This window comes from Vulpes vulpes, chromosome 10, assembly GCF_048418805.1.
Source record: "Vulpes vulpes isolate BD-2025 chromosome 10, VulVul3, whole genome shotgun sequence".
Classification (NCBI taxonomy): Eukaryota; Metazoa; Chordata; class Mammalia; order Carnivora; family Canidae; genus Vulpes; species Vulpes vulpes.
The window spans coordinates 64,413,337-64,430,502 of NC_132789.1; the positions used below are offsets into that span (position 1 = coordinate 64,413,337).

General features: G+C 32.5%; 1 protein-coding gene across 2 annotated transcripts in view; it reads left to right on the forward strand.

The window, feature by feature from the left end:
- Positions 1-17,166, forward strand: part of LRRIQ1 (leucine rich repeats and IQ motif containing 1) — a 219,139-nt gene that overhangs the window by 98,115 nt on the left and 103,858 nt on the right. For both annotated transcript variants that reach the window (XM_072724514.1, XM_072724515.1), the window contains exons 19-23: positions 4,673-4,762; positions 5,416-5,537; positions 6,058-6,153; positions 6,401-6,483; positions 14,344-14,427. In XM_072724514.1, the coding sequence (XP_072580615.1) occupies positions 4,673-4,762; positions 5,416-5,537; positions 6,058-6,153; positions 6,401-6,483; positions 14,344-14,427 (475 nt within the window). The remainder of the gene's footprint in view (positions 1-4,672; positions 4,763-5,415; positions 5,538-6,057; positions 6,154-6,400; positions 6,484-14,343; positions 14,428-17,166) is intronic.

Genomic DNA, 17,166 nt, shown 5'->3' on the forward strand with positions numbered 1-17,166 from the left:
CAATTGCCAAGATAATTATCAGAGGCTATAATTTACCTCTAACAAATGTTTTTTTTCCCTTATTTTCCATTCTTTCCTTCTTTACAAGATAACAAGATTTCCTGTTTGCAAGATAAGCTATTGCATAGCATTAGATGATCCTTGCAGATACTGTTTTTTTTGTGGTTGTTGTTGTTGTTGTTTTTTACATTTCTGTGCTATTGCTGTTCTCTCTCCTTGAATGGCTTTCACTCCGTATTGTGTATATATAAGTTGTACCAATTCTTCATGGCACAGTGCAAATGATTTCTGTTCTCCCAGTCTGCCTTCCTCATGAGCCTCTTCTCCTCTTGCTCTTTTCCCTTTTCTTTTTTTTTTTTTATTGAACAAGTCTTTTTTTTTTTTGTTTTTTTTTGTTTGTTTTGTTTTGTTTTGTTTTGTTTGTTGTTTTTTTAATTAATTTTTATTGGTGTTCAATTTACCAACATACAGAAAAACACCCAGTGCTCATCCCGTCAAGTGTCCACCTCAGTGCCCGTCACCCATTCCCCTCCAACAACCGCCCTCCTCCCCTTCCACCACCCCTAGTTCGTTTCCCCGAGTTAGGAGTCTTTATGTTCTGTCTCCCTTCCTGATATTTCCCAACATTTCTTTTCCCTTCCTTTATATTCCCTTTCACTATTATTCATATTCCCCAAATGAATGAGAACATACACTGTTTGTCCTTCTCCGATTGACTTATTTCACTCAGCATAATACCCTCCAGTTCCATCCACGTTGAAGCAAATGGTGGGTATTTGTCGTTTCTAATTGCTGAGGAATATTCCATTGTATACATAGACCACATCTTCTTTATCCATTCATCTTTCGATGGACACCGAGGCTCCTTCCACAGTTTGGCTATTGTGGACATTGCTGATAGAAACATCAGGGTGCAGGTGTCCCGACGTTTCATTGCATCTGAATCTTTGGGGTAAATCCCCAACAGTGCAATTGCTGGGTCGTAGGGCAGGTCTATTTTTAACTCTTTGAGGAACCTCCACACAGTTTTCCAGAGTGGCTGCACCAGTTCACATTCCCACCAACAGTGTAAGAGGGTTCCCTTTTCTCCGCATCCTCTCCAACATTTGTTGTTTCCTGCCTTGTTAATTTTCCCCATTCTCACTGGTGTGAGGTGGTATCTCATTGTGGTTTTGATTTGTATTTCCCTGATGGCAAGTGATGCAGAGCATTTTCTCCTGTGCATGTTGGCCATGTCTATGTCTTCCTCTGTGTATTTCAAATTCATTGAGTTTCTTGGATGTTTATATTAAGATCTGTCATTGAAGTTGGGAAAATTTCAGCCATTATTTCTTCAGATATGCTCTTTGCTTCTTTCTTTCTCTCTGCTCCTTCTATAACTTCCATAATACATATGTTGGCCTGCTTGATACTGCATCACAGGTCCCTTAGGTTCTATTCACTTTTCTTTAATATTCTTTTTTTCTATTCCTCAGACTCAGATAATTTACATTGTCCTTTCTTCAAGTTCACTAATTCTTTTATCTGTCAACTCAGAGACAGATCTCTCTAGTGAACCCCGCTAGTGAATATTTCATTTCAGCTACTGTACTTCTCAGCTTCAAAATTTCTTCTTGATTTCTCTTTAGACTTGCTATCTCTTTATTGATATTTCCATTTTGTTTATGCATCCTTTTTTCTCCTTTTAGTTATTTGTGTGTCTTCAAAACAATTATTTAGGAATCTTTGTCAGGATGCCTGGGTGGATCAGTAGTTGAGAGTTCTACCTTTGGCTCAGGCCGTGATTGGGATCGAGTCCCATGTCAGGCTCCCTGCATGGAGGCTGCTTCTTCCTCTGCCTATGTCTCTGCCCCTCTCTCTCTCTCTCTCTCTCTGTCTCTCATGAGACATAAATAAAATCTTTTTAAAAAAATTAAAATCTTTGTCTAGTAAATCTGCCATCAGGTATTTTTTTAGGGATAGTCTTGGTTGATTTATTTATTTTTTCCTTTGAATCAGCCATAAAATTTTCTGTTTCTTTGGATGGCTTATGACTATTTAAATTTACAGTTGGACATTGAATGTAGAAATTATAGTAATTCTAGAAATTAGATTCTCTTTCCCAGGGTTTGCTGGGATTTTGTTTTTCTTTTAATGTTTTTGTTTTTATATTATTGTAGACTGTCTCTATGCTGAGGATCAGCTGAGTTATAAATTTAAGGTCCTATCAGGTCTTTTCTGAGCCTGTGCCTTTCCCTGGATATATATCTTGACTTTCTAATTTCCCACATTTATGGTAATGCTTTTGAATAGTCTAGCCATTTTTTTTAAATGAGCATCTTAGTCTGATATCTGGCTTCCAAAAGATGAAAAAGAGAAAAATGAATGGGTGGGGAAGGACACTAGCCCATTGAATCCCCTGGAAATCACTTAGCTAGTAGAGCAGAGGCTTGCAACAGTAGGGGAAGTACAAGGACCCCTACCTCTTTGCACCTCTGTGATAAAAAGTAATCAAGATCAATGCACAAATCACATTATTTGGAGGACAGAATTCTCATTATGTACGCTGGCTCTACAAGCTATGTGCAAGCTACTCCTAAAACACATGAATAGCTGCCTACCTCAGGGTCTGGGGATAGAGAATATCTGCTTCTGGACTAAAGCTGAAATTGACTAAAACTAACCACTATTTACCATCTAAGTTTTCCCCTGGAAGTTATTAGCCTTCCATAGACTCCAGAGTTCCAAAACAGTTTTAACAGATGGATTTTGCCAGTGTAATCATTTTCTAGGTTGGAAGACAGGTTCCCAGTTCTTCCTACTCCACCATCTTCTCAGAATCCTCTGGCACATTGCTTTTTATCATATTGTCTCCGTATTTTCACATTTTTCTCTTCACTTTAATAGTTTTCACCAGAGTAAGAATACAAATTTGATGATAGCTGCTGATATGCCATGGGCCTTGATCCTTCCTGGGGGTAGAACTGGATTTTTCTTTACTTGTCATACAAAAGAAAGAATTAAAAAATCTGAGCCCTGAATCCTATTTGCATCAAATAGCACTTTTTAAACCAAATATGTATTCTTAAAACATATATAACTGATATATAACTGTGATATATATGTTAATAATGTCTGCCTAGAAAAAAATGGACAATGTACCTATCAAACTGCTGAGTAGAGGTACCTTATTTGCATATATTCAAATGACATGAATTTAAATAGGTATTCTAAGACTAAGTTCTAGAAGTAAAAGTCTGTCATTACACTGCTAACCTATAGTCAGGATGTCTTAGTCTTTCTTTCCCAATGATCTTTCAAGAGATAGTCAAGAAACACTGGAATTGTATAAGTGGAAATTGTATTTAGTTCTCCTCAGAATAGAATCATTCCTGTTTATAAATCATAAATGTGTAATTATTGGGGCACCTAGATGACGCAATTGGTTAAGTGTCCAACTCTTGGTTTTGTCTCAGGTCATGATCTCAGGGTCATGAGATTGAGCTCCATATCGTGCTCCTGCTTAGTGCGGAATCAGCTTGAGATTTCCCTCTGCCCCTCCCCTTGTGCTCTCTCTCTCTCTCTCTCTCTCTCTCTCATAAATAAATAAGTCTTTGAAAAAGGGTGCCTGGGTGGCTCAGTCTGTTAAGCATCTGCCTTTGGCTCAGTTCATGATCCTAGGGTCCTGGGATCAAGCCCTGGGTCATGCTCCAGGGAAAGCAGATCTCCCTCCCCCTGCTCATGTGTGCACTCACTGTCTCTTAAATAAATAAAATAAATAAATAAAATCTAAAAGAATAAATAAAATAAAAAATAAATCTTAAAAAAATAAAAATAACATGTTTAATTATTTTAGAACCTTTTAAAAATCAAATTCATAAGCATGCTGATCTTTTTTTGAAAGATTCAAAAACATTATGAACCACAGAGGATTATTCTACACCTTATTAGAAAATCCAGGCAAAAAAAAAATTAGATAATTATATCCTAAATGATGTAATAATAACATTCTTGGTATAGTTCCATATCAAAAGATAAAATAAATTTGGTAATTATGTAAATGGAATAAGGATGTTTTAAAGATAAAGAGTGAAGGGATTTATAATAGTGTCACTTCAAAATTTATTTATTTTTTTATCATTTGCACACTTGAATTAGAACCTATATTATTAGGATCCATGATTTTTATGTTGCCACAAAATTCATTTTTCCATCTATTCGGAAAGTTTGTGAAATTTTTGAAAAAATTAAAAGCTGTCTTATAGACAGGGTTTATGAGAATAATGTGTTAAAGTACCATAAATTTTCAATAATGATTTTTGGTAGAAAAAAATAAAATTTTGCATTATAAAGAAATAAAAGGTTATTTCCCTCATCTACATCTTGAGTTGACACAGAATCATGGTTATCAAACAGTTAAATACATTGAACAATCTGCATCTCTTATTTTTGGAACACTTGAGGACTCAAATTCTCACTTTATCCCACTTAGGGATGAAAAGTCTCCTATTTTTTTACAATGTTTGCATTAAACAGACGTAAGACATCTCACAATAGCAAGTAGCACACTTTCCTGTAAATGAAAATTCTGATATATTCTCTTAACATTCGTAGTATAAAAGGCAATTTAAGAGATTCTTTGTAAAAGTTATGCAAACTGAATTATGTACATTAATGTTTATTATTTGTGCAGGCTGCCTTAGAGAAAGAATGGCTAGCTTTAGATTCCACCCGCTTCCCTTCACAAACACTGCTTCTCCCAAACCAGCTGCACCGGCCAAAGGTAACATGTCATGGAAATCTCTTAGTGCTCCATCTTTGCTCATTTTTTAAGGTTATGCCGTGCTGCAGTGATTAATAATACAATTTATTGACTTGAAAAACACAATTACTTTTAGAAGCCTCTGACTTCCTCCTCATCCCCAGATGTAATTTTTCATATAGCTTTTCTTTCATTTGCTCCTAATTTTTTTCTTTATTTTGGATTTCTTTCAACACTTTATTTCACAGTAGCAAAAAAAAGTGATACACTTCAGCTGCATATTTGGCAGCAGACTAAAATCACTAGTTGACAGCACTTTAAAAATACAAAAATATGCATTAAGAGGGCAACAGCTGAAGATTCTCAGTCGGAGGTCAGTGGGCTGCAATATCTGTTATTTATTTGATAATCTTTGAAGTTTTTGTTTTCTGATATTTTTTAAGATTTTTGCAATTAATCATTCTGTATATGCAAACAATACCAGAAAGCATATCCCTCACCACTACAATAAAGACATTTAGATGTGTATTAATAAATTTAATTTTATTATAATTTTCAGTTATATGTGTTTCCCTGGGGAGGCTACTCAGTAATATGCATGGAAAGTAATATGATATAAATGCTAGAATTTTTCAATTTATTTTATACTTAATATACATTATTTTCCTGATAAGTTCTCTGAAACCTTAAAATATGATGAAACTTCACTGAATGTACCAAGTCATCCAGCTCAAGCATGGCTATGTAATGAGAATGAAAATTTGTTTTCATCAGAACATGCACAGTTCAATAGCAGGTAAGCTAAACTACTCTTTTAGAGGATCAACCCATGATGAGAATATTACACTTATTAAAAAGTAATAAAATGATGAAAATTAGGTACGAATTTACTTGTTTAGAGGATGGAAAAGCATTTAGTGTTATAAATGTATAGACTTTATGGGGTTTTCAATAAAATAAAATGTGTGAGGTAGCTTCATTAAAGCAACGACAAAAGTTAAGTGTCAGTGAAATAATGTCATTAATTGTTGTAAATGTGATTTTTTAAATATTACTATATAGGTAGAGATAAGGATTAGAATAAAAATTCCAGTGCTGCATTTCTTTCGACAAAAGGATTGAAATATGCTTCAAGTAATTGAAATGTAAACATTTTAAATTAATGGCAGACTTTTATTACTTTTCAAGATAAAGTTTTTCTGTAACTTAAATGGATTTTATTTCCAAGTATGAGACAACATAAACAGCTTGTAGTTTTAAAAAGTGCTGATAGATGTATGTTGATTCAGTTAGTGTAGTTTTTTTTCTATTGCCAGATCAGAAAATAGGACTTTCTCCCGGACACCTGAATCAAAGACCAGCAGAAAGAGCTTGCTAAAAGCTAAAAAAGAAGAAAAAATTTCAAAAGAATGGTATGTGGTCTATTTTACACTAAAATATTAAGAAATCGAGAGATTTTTAAATATTCAGGATGTTATTCAAGACTTTAGGAATTTTTAGTTTATAAGAAACTGTATATCTTAAATTACAGATTCTTACATGGGAATCTAAATTTGTTTTAGTATAATATAATTCAGATATGTATGTTTACATGCATAAGTAAATACGGTCTCGATATTTGTGTTGTCTTTATTAAATTTAATCTTTTAATATTAATAGGGGTTTTAAGGATATTGCTACTGCTCAGCAAATGTTGAAGAGAGCACAGAAGATGAAATCAAAGAAATTAAGGAAAAAATTAGGTGGGTGATGAATGCCCTTTGGATAATTGTGTCTGATATTGAAGATAAATTATTTTAAAATATTAAAAGACCAAGTCATATTTAATAATATTTAATAAGAACAGAAATGAAATGCACAGATATGTCTAAGGTAATAATACTGAAAACTGAAATAAGGTAACAGCGAAAATTATGTTATTATGTTAAATGATTTGTTACAAGCTTAAATGCTATTTTCACTTTCTCCTCTTACTACTTTGTTATTGATTATTCTATCTATTGTGCACTAAGAATTATGCTGTAATTTGTTTCTAAGTTGGTACATTTTGGAAGATGTTGATTCTAAAGAATGTCTGCTTCATGTGCTTATTCTTTTGTGTGTTTTTAAATTGCTTGATTATTCAACAAATTATTTCTATAAATTTGTTAGTTTCATGAATATTAGCTATGAGGTCTTCACAACTTGACACTGAAAAAGAAATACAACTTATATCTTCACCATTATGCAGAACTTGGGAAATGTTCAGAGGCATCCTTTCTTTTACCCCACTTGATTCTTTAATTTCTTTCTGTGGATACCTCTAATCCTTTTAGTATCATTACGTAATAGTGGAGTGGTTTATAGGCAAGAAATAGCAGAATATTATGACTTTATAATTAAAACTACTCAAAATTATTTGCATATTGTATATAACTTAGCATTTAGTTACAACCTTATAAATATTTACTCATGAACTCATTGGTTTAAAATAAGTAATGTGACCTCTTTTTATATGCTGTTTTTAGTTTTTCTTGTTTATCAGCTTCTTTAATAATGATTTTAACGTCAGTGAAATGTTTTTATAAGAGTGCCATTAGTCCTGAGAAAAGCAAAGAATCTATATCTATCTTATAGTTCTAGCTTATATAAGTATACAAAGGAGTCAGAAGATTATTTTTCTTTATTAATTTTCCCATTTATTATTTTAAATCCTTAATTCCATAGTAGAACTCTAATTTTGTATATACATTTTTTTAAAATAAAAATAACCAAACTGCCATTGGTATCCAAGGAATAACTGATATTTCTTGGTATAACACTTTATTGGTAAATTTCTGATGATTATTTTTATATTCACAAATGTTCAACTTTCCTTTTTTAGTATTAAATTAGTGATCCCTTTTACCTTTTTGAGATAGCTGTAGTATTTTTTGTTGTATACTAAAAGTTTATCAGCTTTGAAAGATTGAAATTTTAAGCACTTTTAAAGAAAATATAAATATGCACTCCGTTCAACTTGCTTTGTGCCTCCCACACTCCTGAGTTGTAAACTCCTATGAAGTTCATCAGAACTCAGTGAATGGAGTACTATGTAGTGGTTAGTGACTCCAGACTCTTCCTAATAGTGAGACTTTCTTTCAGTCCTGGGGAAGTAGAATCCAGTACAGTAAGTCAGGGTGGTTTGATAAACTATTTTTATTGCTTTGATGTATATTTTTATTCATCTTCAATAATATCAACAAATTTTTTTTAATAGCTGTTTTGAGAGCAGTAAGTTTCTGAGGCTCCTACGGGAAGTTCAAATACCAGAAGAGGCCTAAGTACCGATTCAGCCAATGTTTAACAAATAATTATTACTTATTTATGTTTAAAATCTATTTTTTAAAGATATTTGCAACGTTTCAGTAGTTTCTGATAGTGAACCTAAAATAAAATTTATCTTGTTAAAATCTGTCTCTGGAAATATGTAGGTCTTTCTAGCTAATTCTTATAACTAAGGAATTTTTGTTGTTGTTGAATTCATTTTTAATAAATCAGCACAGTAAATACTATTTTTGGCAAAAGTTTTAATAAGGAATCTATGGTCATACATAAAGACCTTTGTTTTAATGGTCAAAAATTTGATATAATTATCATCAGGCAAAAATTAAGCCTGTTTTTATCTGTCACAAGGTGGCATGGTAGGGTAAAAAATGTAAAAGGACAGCCAGACATACAAGTTAGCAACCACCTCTTAAATTTAACACTTGACAGTAGTCATTAAGTGTGGTCTGTCAGGTAAAAATCCAAAATGGCAATTGTATAATTTTTTATGGTGGTCATTACACCAATTACATAATTGCAAACCAAATTGCATTCTTACTACTGTAGGAGGTCTTATATCTCTGTTAAGCTTTTATTTTGCTTTTGTTTAATCAAAATATTATTACATTCATTAAATAAAAGCAATTTTTTCTTTAAAATTTGAATTCTGAAATGTAAAACCTTTAAATTCTCCTCATTCTTTTTCTCTACTGCCCCCTCACAACAGATATTCAGAATAGAAATATTCAAGGTAAGATTAAGGATGAAGTCATGACAAAGAAGGTCACTGGGATCCTCTCCAACTATGATACTTTAATCTTCTATTAAGTTAATAATGTAGCACTTATATCACTTTGTGAATGAATCATTTAATCATTTAATATTCTGTGCCTCTGGTTTTCTCCTTATAGAGAAAGAACCTTCTAGTACCTTTCCAGTTTACAATTCAATCAGTCTGTGATAAGCTATTAACTTATTTAAATCTGCCTAAAATAATGGCCATAATTTTAAACTTTTATTTACTAATAAATTAAAATTATGTTTTAGATACTTAAATTCTGTTAAACACCTGAACACTTACTATTAATTTTCAAATATACATGGAGATCAATTGATCGATTGATCTCTTATCCTACATGGATAACCTGCCAACTTGAAAATCTTAAGCCACCAGAGGGCAACATTGTCCATAAAACTGCTGGAAACTAGCCATCTCTGTGGAGGTAGGGAAGGTGGTAGGTGGAGCAACAAAGAATAAAAACTTTTAATTAAATGGAATTAATTACATCCTCCAGTCTAAACAAAGCAGTAATCCTCAAAGAGGTAAGGCATAAGTGCACAGGTTATAGAAGCTTTTAACTCAAATTTCTACCACGAAAATCCTTAGCACAAGTTGCTCAGTAGCAAACATATATACTTCTTGTTTGTATATTGTACATGTATTTATTAACCAAGGGATATGAGTCTACAATATCTGATTTAAGGTGAGAGTTAAAATAGGGCAAAAGGCATGGAGTTAATATTTTTTTTAAATTTTTTCTTATTTATTTATGATAGTCACAGAGAGAGGGAGAGAGAGAGGCAGAGACATAGGCAGAGGGAGAAGCAGGCTCCATGCACCGGGAGCCCGACGTGGGATTTGTCACAGAGAGAGGGAGAGAGAGAGGCAGAGACATAGGCAGAGGGAGAAGCAGGCTCCATGCACCGGGAGCCCGACGTGGGATTTGATCCCGGTTCTCCAGGATCGCGCCCTGGGCCAAAGGCAGGCGCTAAACCACTGCGCCACCCAGGGATCCCTGGAGTTAATAATTTAAAGAAAGTTGCCAATAGAGGAAGAATACCACTGAGTTTGCTGATTAGTAAAGAAGGAAGAGGCCAAGGAAATATACAGTACAGGCAACCCTCAGGAGAGACTCAGTAATGATGACTTCTTTTGGGATAAATGAGGCCATCTGCTTTAAATAGAAAAAGCAGGAATAGGATGGGAAATGGAAAGGGGAATTGGTTGAAAGCCATAAGATGAAATCTAAAATTTTGAGGAGTTATATTTACTCAGTTTGAGTTTCGGTTCTGATTATTGTTATACCTAGTAAGTTATTGGTTAATAAATATGATGGACATAAGAACAAACAGGTAATGACTGCTCTTGTTCTTATGGGGTTTTGTTTGTCTTTATTTTTTATTGTTGTCTCATGCACAAAAGTAGCTTTAGAATTTGGTGATCTGTGTTGGAATTTAGCAGATACCTAGGGAAGTTTAGGGTTTATAACTGCAGTTGGAGAACATCATGTGCAAGATGAGAGTTGCTGATTTATTGAAAACCTAAGTCAATAACCTAAAAGTATGAGCATAATTGGTAGCAAGATTGAGCAGGATCGGGGAAGAGAGTAAGTGCTTGCTGTTGATGCAGAGCACGCCTTAGAGAGGATGGATTCTGAGTATAGGGGTTTGTGTAGAGAGCAAATGATTAAAAATAGATATATATAAATAAAAAAGAGCAAATGATAAGTTTAAGCGCTAAATACATAAGGACAAAAACATAATGTGGTTTTCCAACATCTATCGTACTTAATGCATGTCACATCTCAAAATTTCATAGAGTGAAGAAAGAGTAGGATGAAGCAAACAAGGTTAATTTAGTTATAAAGGTAGGGCCACAGTAAGATGTAAGAATCATCTTGCAGCTGTTTGTAAGACCTCTCATACTGTCAAGTACATATTAAGCATTCAATAAATACTTGCTGATTTTATTTCAATAATGAAAATAGCTTGAGAATGCGTTGGTAACATTTAGTTATAGTCAAGAATTAAGCAGGTAGAAAATAGGCTTTTTTTAAAAAGATTTTATTTATTTATTCATGAGAGACACAGAGAGAGAGAGAGGCAGAGACACAGGCAGAGGGAGAAGCAGGCTCCCTGCGGGAAGCCCGATGTGGGACTCGATCCCAGAACTCTGGGATCACGCCCTGAGCCAAAGACAGATGCTCCACCACTGAGCCACTCAGGCGTCCTCTAGGCTAATTTTTTAATGTGAATTGAGCGCTTCATGGGCTATAGCAAAGAGATCAGGTTGCAAAATGATAAGATAACTAAGGAATGAATGTTAAGGATCAAAAGGGAAAAATATATAGGCAAAAGTGTGACAAAACGAAGTTTGTTGATGATTTATTTTGCTTCAGTGATTTCCAAAAAGAATTTATAAGGAATTTGATCAAATGTTCCTTTGTTGTGTGTTCTCAACAAGACAATAATAAAGTCTATTTGAATTGTGAAATCCTGGAGGCCCGAGACTCTCTTTATTCCCTACTGAATTCCCAGAACCTAATACCATGCTTGGCATATGGTAGATGTTCAATAAATAACTATTAACTGAGTCAGCAATAAATTAGATAAAAGTCACTGAATACATTTGACTGTGTGTATGTGTATGACTGGATGTGTATAATACAGTTATTTAAATATATGTTTCTATTTGGGAAGGCAAATTTAAATTAGTAAATAATACTCCTTATAAATGATGAAATACAGGGGCACCTAGGTAGCTCAGTTGGTTAAGCATCCAACTTCTGATTTCAGCTCAGGTCATGATCTCAGGGTTGTGAGATCAAGCTTCACGTTGAGCTCCACACGGGGCATGGGGCCTGCTTAAGATTCCCTCTCTCCCTCTCCTTCTGCCCTTGCCCTCCTAAAAATAAATAAAATAAAATAAATAAAATAGAGATAAAGCAGTCATTTAGCCTTAAAACATATTTTACAGTACTGCTGTACTTATATGTACTTGTATATGTAAAATTGATAATAAGCAGGGTTTCATGTATGAAGTTAACAAAATTATCAATTAGTGAGCTAAGATTAGAACTATAGAAACTGAAAAAGGATTATAGAGGGGATTAAATAATTTTAAGGATATTCTAATGTCCAAATAAAATTGTGTTACTTAAATGAAATAATGAAGTACAGAGCTACATGCATAATAGAAACTCAGATTCCTTATGGGTTTCTTTAAATATTTTATTAAAATGTATTTAAAACCTATTTCCCAGACATTGACAAGTCATACTGGGAAATAAAAGATTTTAAAAACAGCAATATAGACCTGCCACTGATGATCTCAAAGGAGTAGATTTCAATGTACAAAGCTGATTTTATAGTGCAAGAAAAAGCTACCATAAGCTTTACTCTTTACAATAAACTTGTACCTTGGCTTTCCTACTTGACTTTGTATTTTTTGAGAGTAGGAGTAGTATCTTATTTCACAGTGATGTTTCCAGGGATATCGAACTCAAGTGATTTTTTTCCCCATCTACAATTACTATGTTTCTTGCCTCTTATCATTATCCCTTTGCAGTTTACATGAGTGTAAGATTTAAATAAATTAAGGTTTATTCTAAAACATCATAATGTTTTAGAATAAAAGGATATTGAAAATATAGTATTCTTTATGTGCCCTTGATGAATAAAATTATCTTTTTGAGTAAATTGAGCTAGACAACTCTTCTAAATAATTTATATGTATTACTTAATCTTGATAATCCTCTATGGAGGATTTAAAATCTTCTCCAACAATACAATTTCCAAGTTGGATATTTTATTGTTATTTATGTTGTTATTATATATTTACTAGCTGCCATTTGTTGAGCACCTACACTGATGTAGACATGAGTCTCAATGCTTTACACACATTATTTCATTATTTCTCACTGTAGTATTTCACAGTCAATATTATTTCTCTTGGACAGACAGGGGAAGGGCAGAGAGTAATAGCAATTTCTCCAGAGTCATACAACTAGTAAAAGTTGGGGCTTGGGTCTCACTCAAGTCTGTTGAATTGTAATGTTTTTGCACAGGAAATACATAGATCAAATAGAAAAGCAAGAAGAGCAGGATGTTTAGAAAGATCAGTTGTTATAAAGTATCATACAAAATAAGAAGCCCATGGTAACCTGTCTTCTCTGACTAATGCTCCTTTTGATGTGTCAGTATATTTTTCTGTAAATGGCTTAGATGATGTATAATATATATTGTATTAAATATATATACACAAGGTTTTAGTTTTTAAAAATTTGTTATTCTTATTGATAATTCATGTTGAATTCATATAGAAGTACCCAACTCCATAATATCTTAGGTCACACCTAATTATGAGATATGCCCAAATATTGACTAATATCTCCTTAATCTTGAGAAATATCATCTCTGTGAACCATGTAAATCATGCTTAAAAGAATAAATTATTGCTAGATTAATGGAAATCTTTAGTTTCCACATGCTTGAAAAATAATTCTGCAACTACTATTCTGTTTTTCTAATTAACATTCTAAAAAATATACTACCTTAGCATTTAATTAAAATATATAATTTGGGCATTACATTATTAAAATCCTACTTTTCCATTTAGAATATTCAATTATACATTGCATTAGCAATTAATCAAAGATTCTTAGTCTCTTTTTACAAGATGATATAAGATATTAAGAAAATGTATCCTGCCTTTACTTGTGGCTTTATGTTAACCTACTTTAAATGCATAATTTTCCGCTCTTTATTCTACCCTTCTTACTTACATCATTATTTTTTTCTCTTACAGTTCTTCAACAAGCAAAAATTACAACTGCACAAATCCCCCATTACCAATAAATTATAGGGCTCTGTGTTTACAACCATCCTGTTTATTTCGTAAAATAAATAGATTTACAATGCTCTTGGCTATAAAGTGAATATAGAATTTTTATAATTTCTTTGATATCTAATACATGAAGATAAAAGAGAAACCATTCATTTATCTGTACAATGAATAAAATGATCTTTTTTCTATGTCTCATCCTATCAGTGTATTGCTTACATCTCCTATATCCCAGTCCTCATATGCAAAAGAGAGAAAAGTAGGGCCTATGGTTTTTCCTATAATAATCCCTTTTACCTAACCATGCTATTGTGGAAATTTTACTTTATTCCAGCAGAAATATTGAGAATATAAGAAAGGAGCTAAAATAATAAATAGTAAGGCAATTCCTCAAATAAAGAGATGATACCATAACTAGAAAATTTTAATGTAATTTTTTCACATTATTAGTATTTCTGTGCTTTGTATTACGTATTAAGTATTAATCAGATAACCAAAGATATATAAATGATTTGTTACCATTTCATATTATGAAACTTTCAAAAATATGTCATTACCAGTTTCACAGCGCCTTATAGAGTGGGTATTTTTTAATACTATTGTAAAAAAAATATAGCCACTTCAGAGAAGGAATGAGCCAGACCTTAACTTTTGTCTTATTGTCTTTTTTGTCTATATCCCATTGTTTGCCTAGCATTATTCAAAAATAATGAAAATGAAACTTCTGTTGCAAAATCACCAAAGATGGCACAGCCCAGAAGAGATGATTACTTTGAAGGTATGGTTTAATCACAGATACATAGAAAGCCAAAAAAGATAAAAATGGAGTATGGAATTGTTGAATCACTATATTGTATACCTGAAACTAATATAACACTATATATTAACTAACGAATTAAAATAAAAAGTTTAAAAAATAAATAGAAGGATTTGTAGGAAATAAAGATGAAGATGGAAAATTGTATTTAAAATAAAATTTTAAAATCCTCAGTAGTCGTACAGTACACAAGTAAAAAAATCATATATGAAATATAATTAAATAAAAGTCAAAATGTGGTTCTTAGTGCTAAAATACTAATTTAGTGTGTTGAATCATTGGCACAGTAGTATAGTATTTGTATCAGTGCTTCTTTAACTTTAAATTTCATATATTTTTATGTAAAAGTCTTATAAAGCTGTTTCATTGGTATAACTAATTTTGCTTAAATTTTACACTGACTGATAATATTAGCCTATATCAATGGAAGTGAACCCACATGGAAATGATATTCTAACATATTTACTTTACTGCCAGTATACACAAATTGCATTATATATTATAAGTTAAACTCTGGAATTTTAAATATTTTACTATATGTGAAGCTTGCCCTACTCATTTTGGGGTAAAGGATTTATACATTTAAAGGGCAGATTATATTTCTTATTTCAGCATTTGGAAGAATTTTGGACTTATATTATCAAACAAATATTTAAATATAATAGAGAAACAAACATGACTTATAAGTTTGCCATTGCTTTTTCTTTAATAGTTAAATGTTCATAATTTTGTCTATACTTTTGGATGATAATTTATAATAGGAAAAAATATATTTGAATGGAAGTGGGCCACTCAGAATTTTAAATACTTTGTCTTTTAAATAAAATCTTAACATTTAAACATTATTTTAGTATGATTGCAAATAGATACTTTGATTTACATTTCTATTTAGTAATGTCTCAAACTAAAGAAAAATTTGACTAACATCAGTTTTATAATTTTCTAGAGATGCCTTTTAAATATGTAGCAATGGAAGACATGGGGTATAGAATTTTCTTTAAGGCATATAGTAATAAATATATACATAAGAAGATAGGTAAAACAAGCATAGCAAAGTATTGAAATTGTTGGATCAATAGATGATGGTATATGGAGGTTTACTCTATCAGTCAATTTTTTTAATATTAAAAATTTTCCAGAGAAAAACATTTTAAAAATTTGGTAGCCATTGAAGGTGTCAAAAAACAGTATTTAAAAAAAAAACTTATCAAGTCGTATTTTAATACAATTAAAATATGTTTTCAATAGAAAATAAAGCTTGGATTCTAATCACTTAATTATCTTATTACAATCTTAATTTCACCAATTCACTGTAAGAGTCAGAAGTCTCCTAAAATCAATAACAATACCAAAGATATTATCTATTAAATAGAAGGATTGTTAATTTACAAAGACATTGCCTAGTAAGAAAGATAAAGGGGGCATTTTTGCCCTTTAAATTAGCATGCATCTCAGCATTAGAAGGGAGAAGTCTGTCCAAGCATGTTCTACTGCATTATCTCTTGTTCTGTGAAATGTGAAGACATGTTGTCATCTAGAATAGTATATATGCTTATATGGTATACTTATGGATTTGTGTACTAATATAAAATATAATAGGAATAGTTCAGTTAGCAGTAGAAATAGAGTGGCCTGTAGAACATGAAACATTTCTGTGCTTCATGATATGAAGTTATATGTTTTTGTTTACTTTCCCCTATATGAATTGTGTTTGGTTTAGTTTCCTTTTTCCCCTGCAACCTCAAGTACATTTACATTTCATTAATTTCACTTAATGGTCACTATGTGTGTACCAGATACTCTAGTGACTGATAGTTATTTTCAGGATTGGTGGGTTTGTTTTTATTTTTGTTTTGAAGAAATGGGTTTGGCAAAAACAGTTGTACATTGAAGAACGTTTTTTCTTCAGCCAGTATGTTTATTCCTGTCTTCTTCTTCTTTTTTTTTTTTTTTTAGAGGAAAAGAGTGAGGCAAAGTTAATTTGATCGTTGTTGGCTTGTTGGCCAGGTTGAATCCTGTGGTGTCCTCACCTGCTGCTGGCCTAACAAGCCTCCTAGACTCACACTGTTTTGTAACTGGCCAGGAAGACCCGTAGACTTCCACATTAGTAGCCTGACTCACCCCAGTTTCCCAGTAGAGGGCACATTTTAAAATTAGGTCTTTTGAGATACATGAATTATATAAAACATACCAGATTTAAGAGTACATGTCCATTAATTTCAATATATTTGCAGTTAGGGTCACCTGGGTGGCTCGCAGTGAGCATCTGCCTTCAGCTTAGGGCGTGATCCCGGGTCTGAGGATCAAGTCCCACGTCAGGCTCCCTGCATGGAGCCTGCTTCTCCCTCTATCTATGTCTCTGCCTCTCTCTCTGTGTGTCTCTCATGAATAGATAAAATCTTTAAAAAATTTTTGCAGTTATACAACTATCACCACAATCTCATTGTAGAATATTGGAAGAACTCTTCCTCTAAAAAATCCAAATAAAATTAATAGTTGGGCATCTTACTCCACCAAAAGTGAGGGAGACCAGAATTAAACTTCATTGTAGGTTTAGGCTGAATGATTCTATATGTAACAGCATCTCAGCACAGTGGCATGCCAGCACTGTTGTGTTATTTCCTTGGTTTTGTTGGAATTAGATGATATGATTTGACTATTTCTCTCTATAATTCCCACTTATTTTATAATAATATTGTC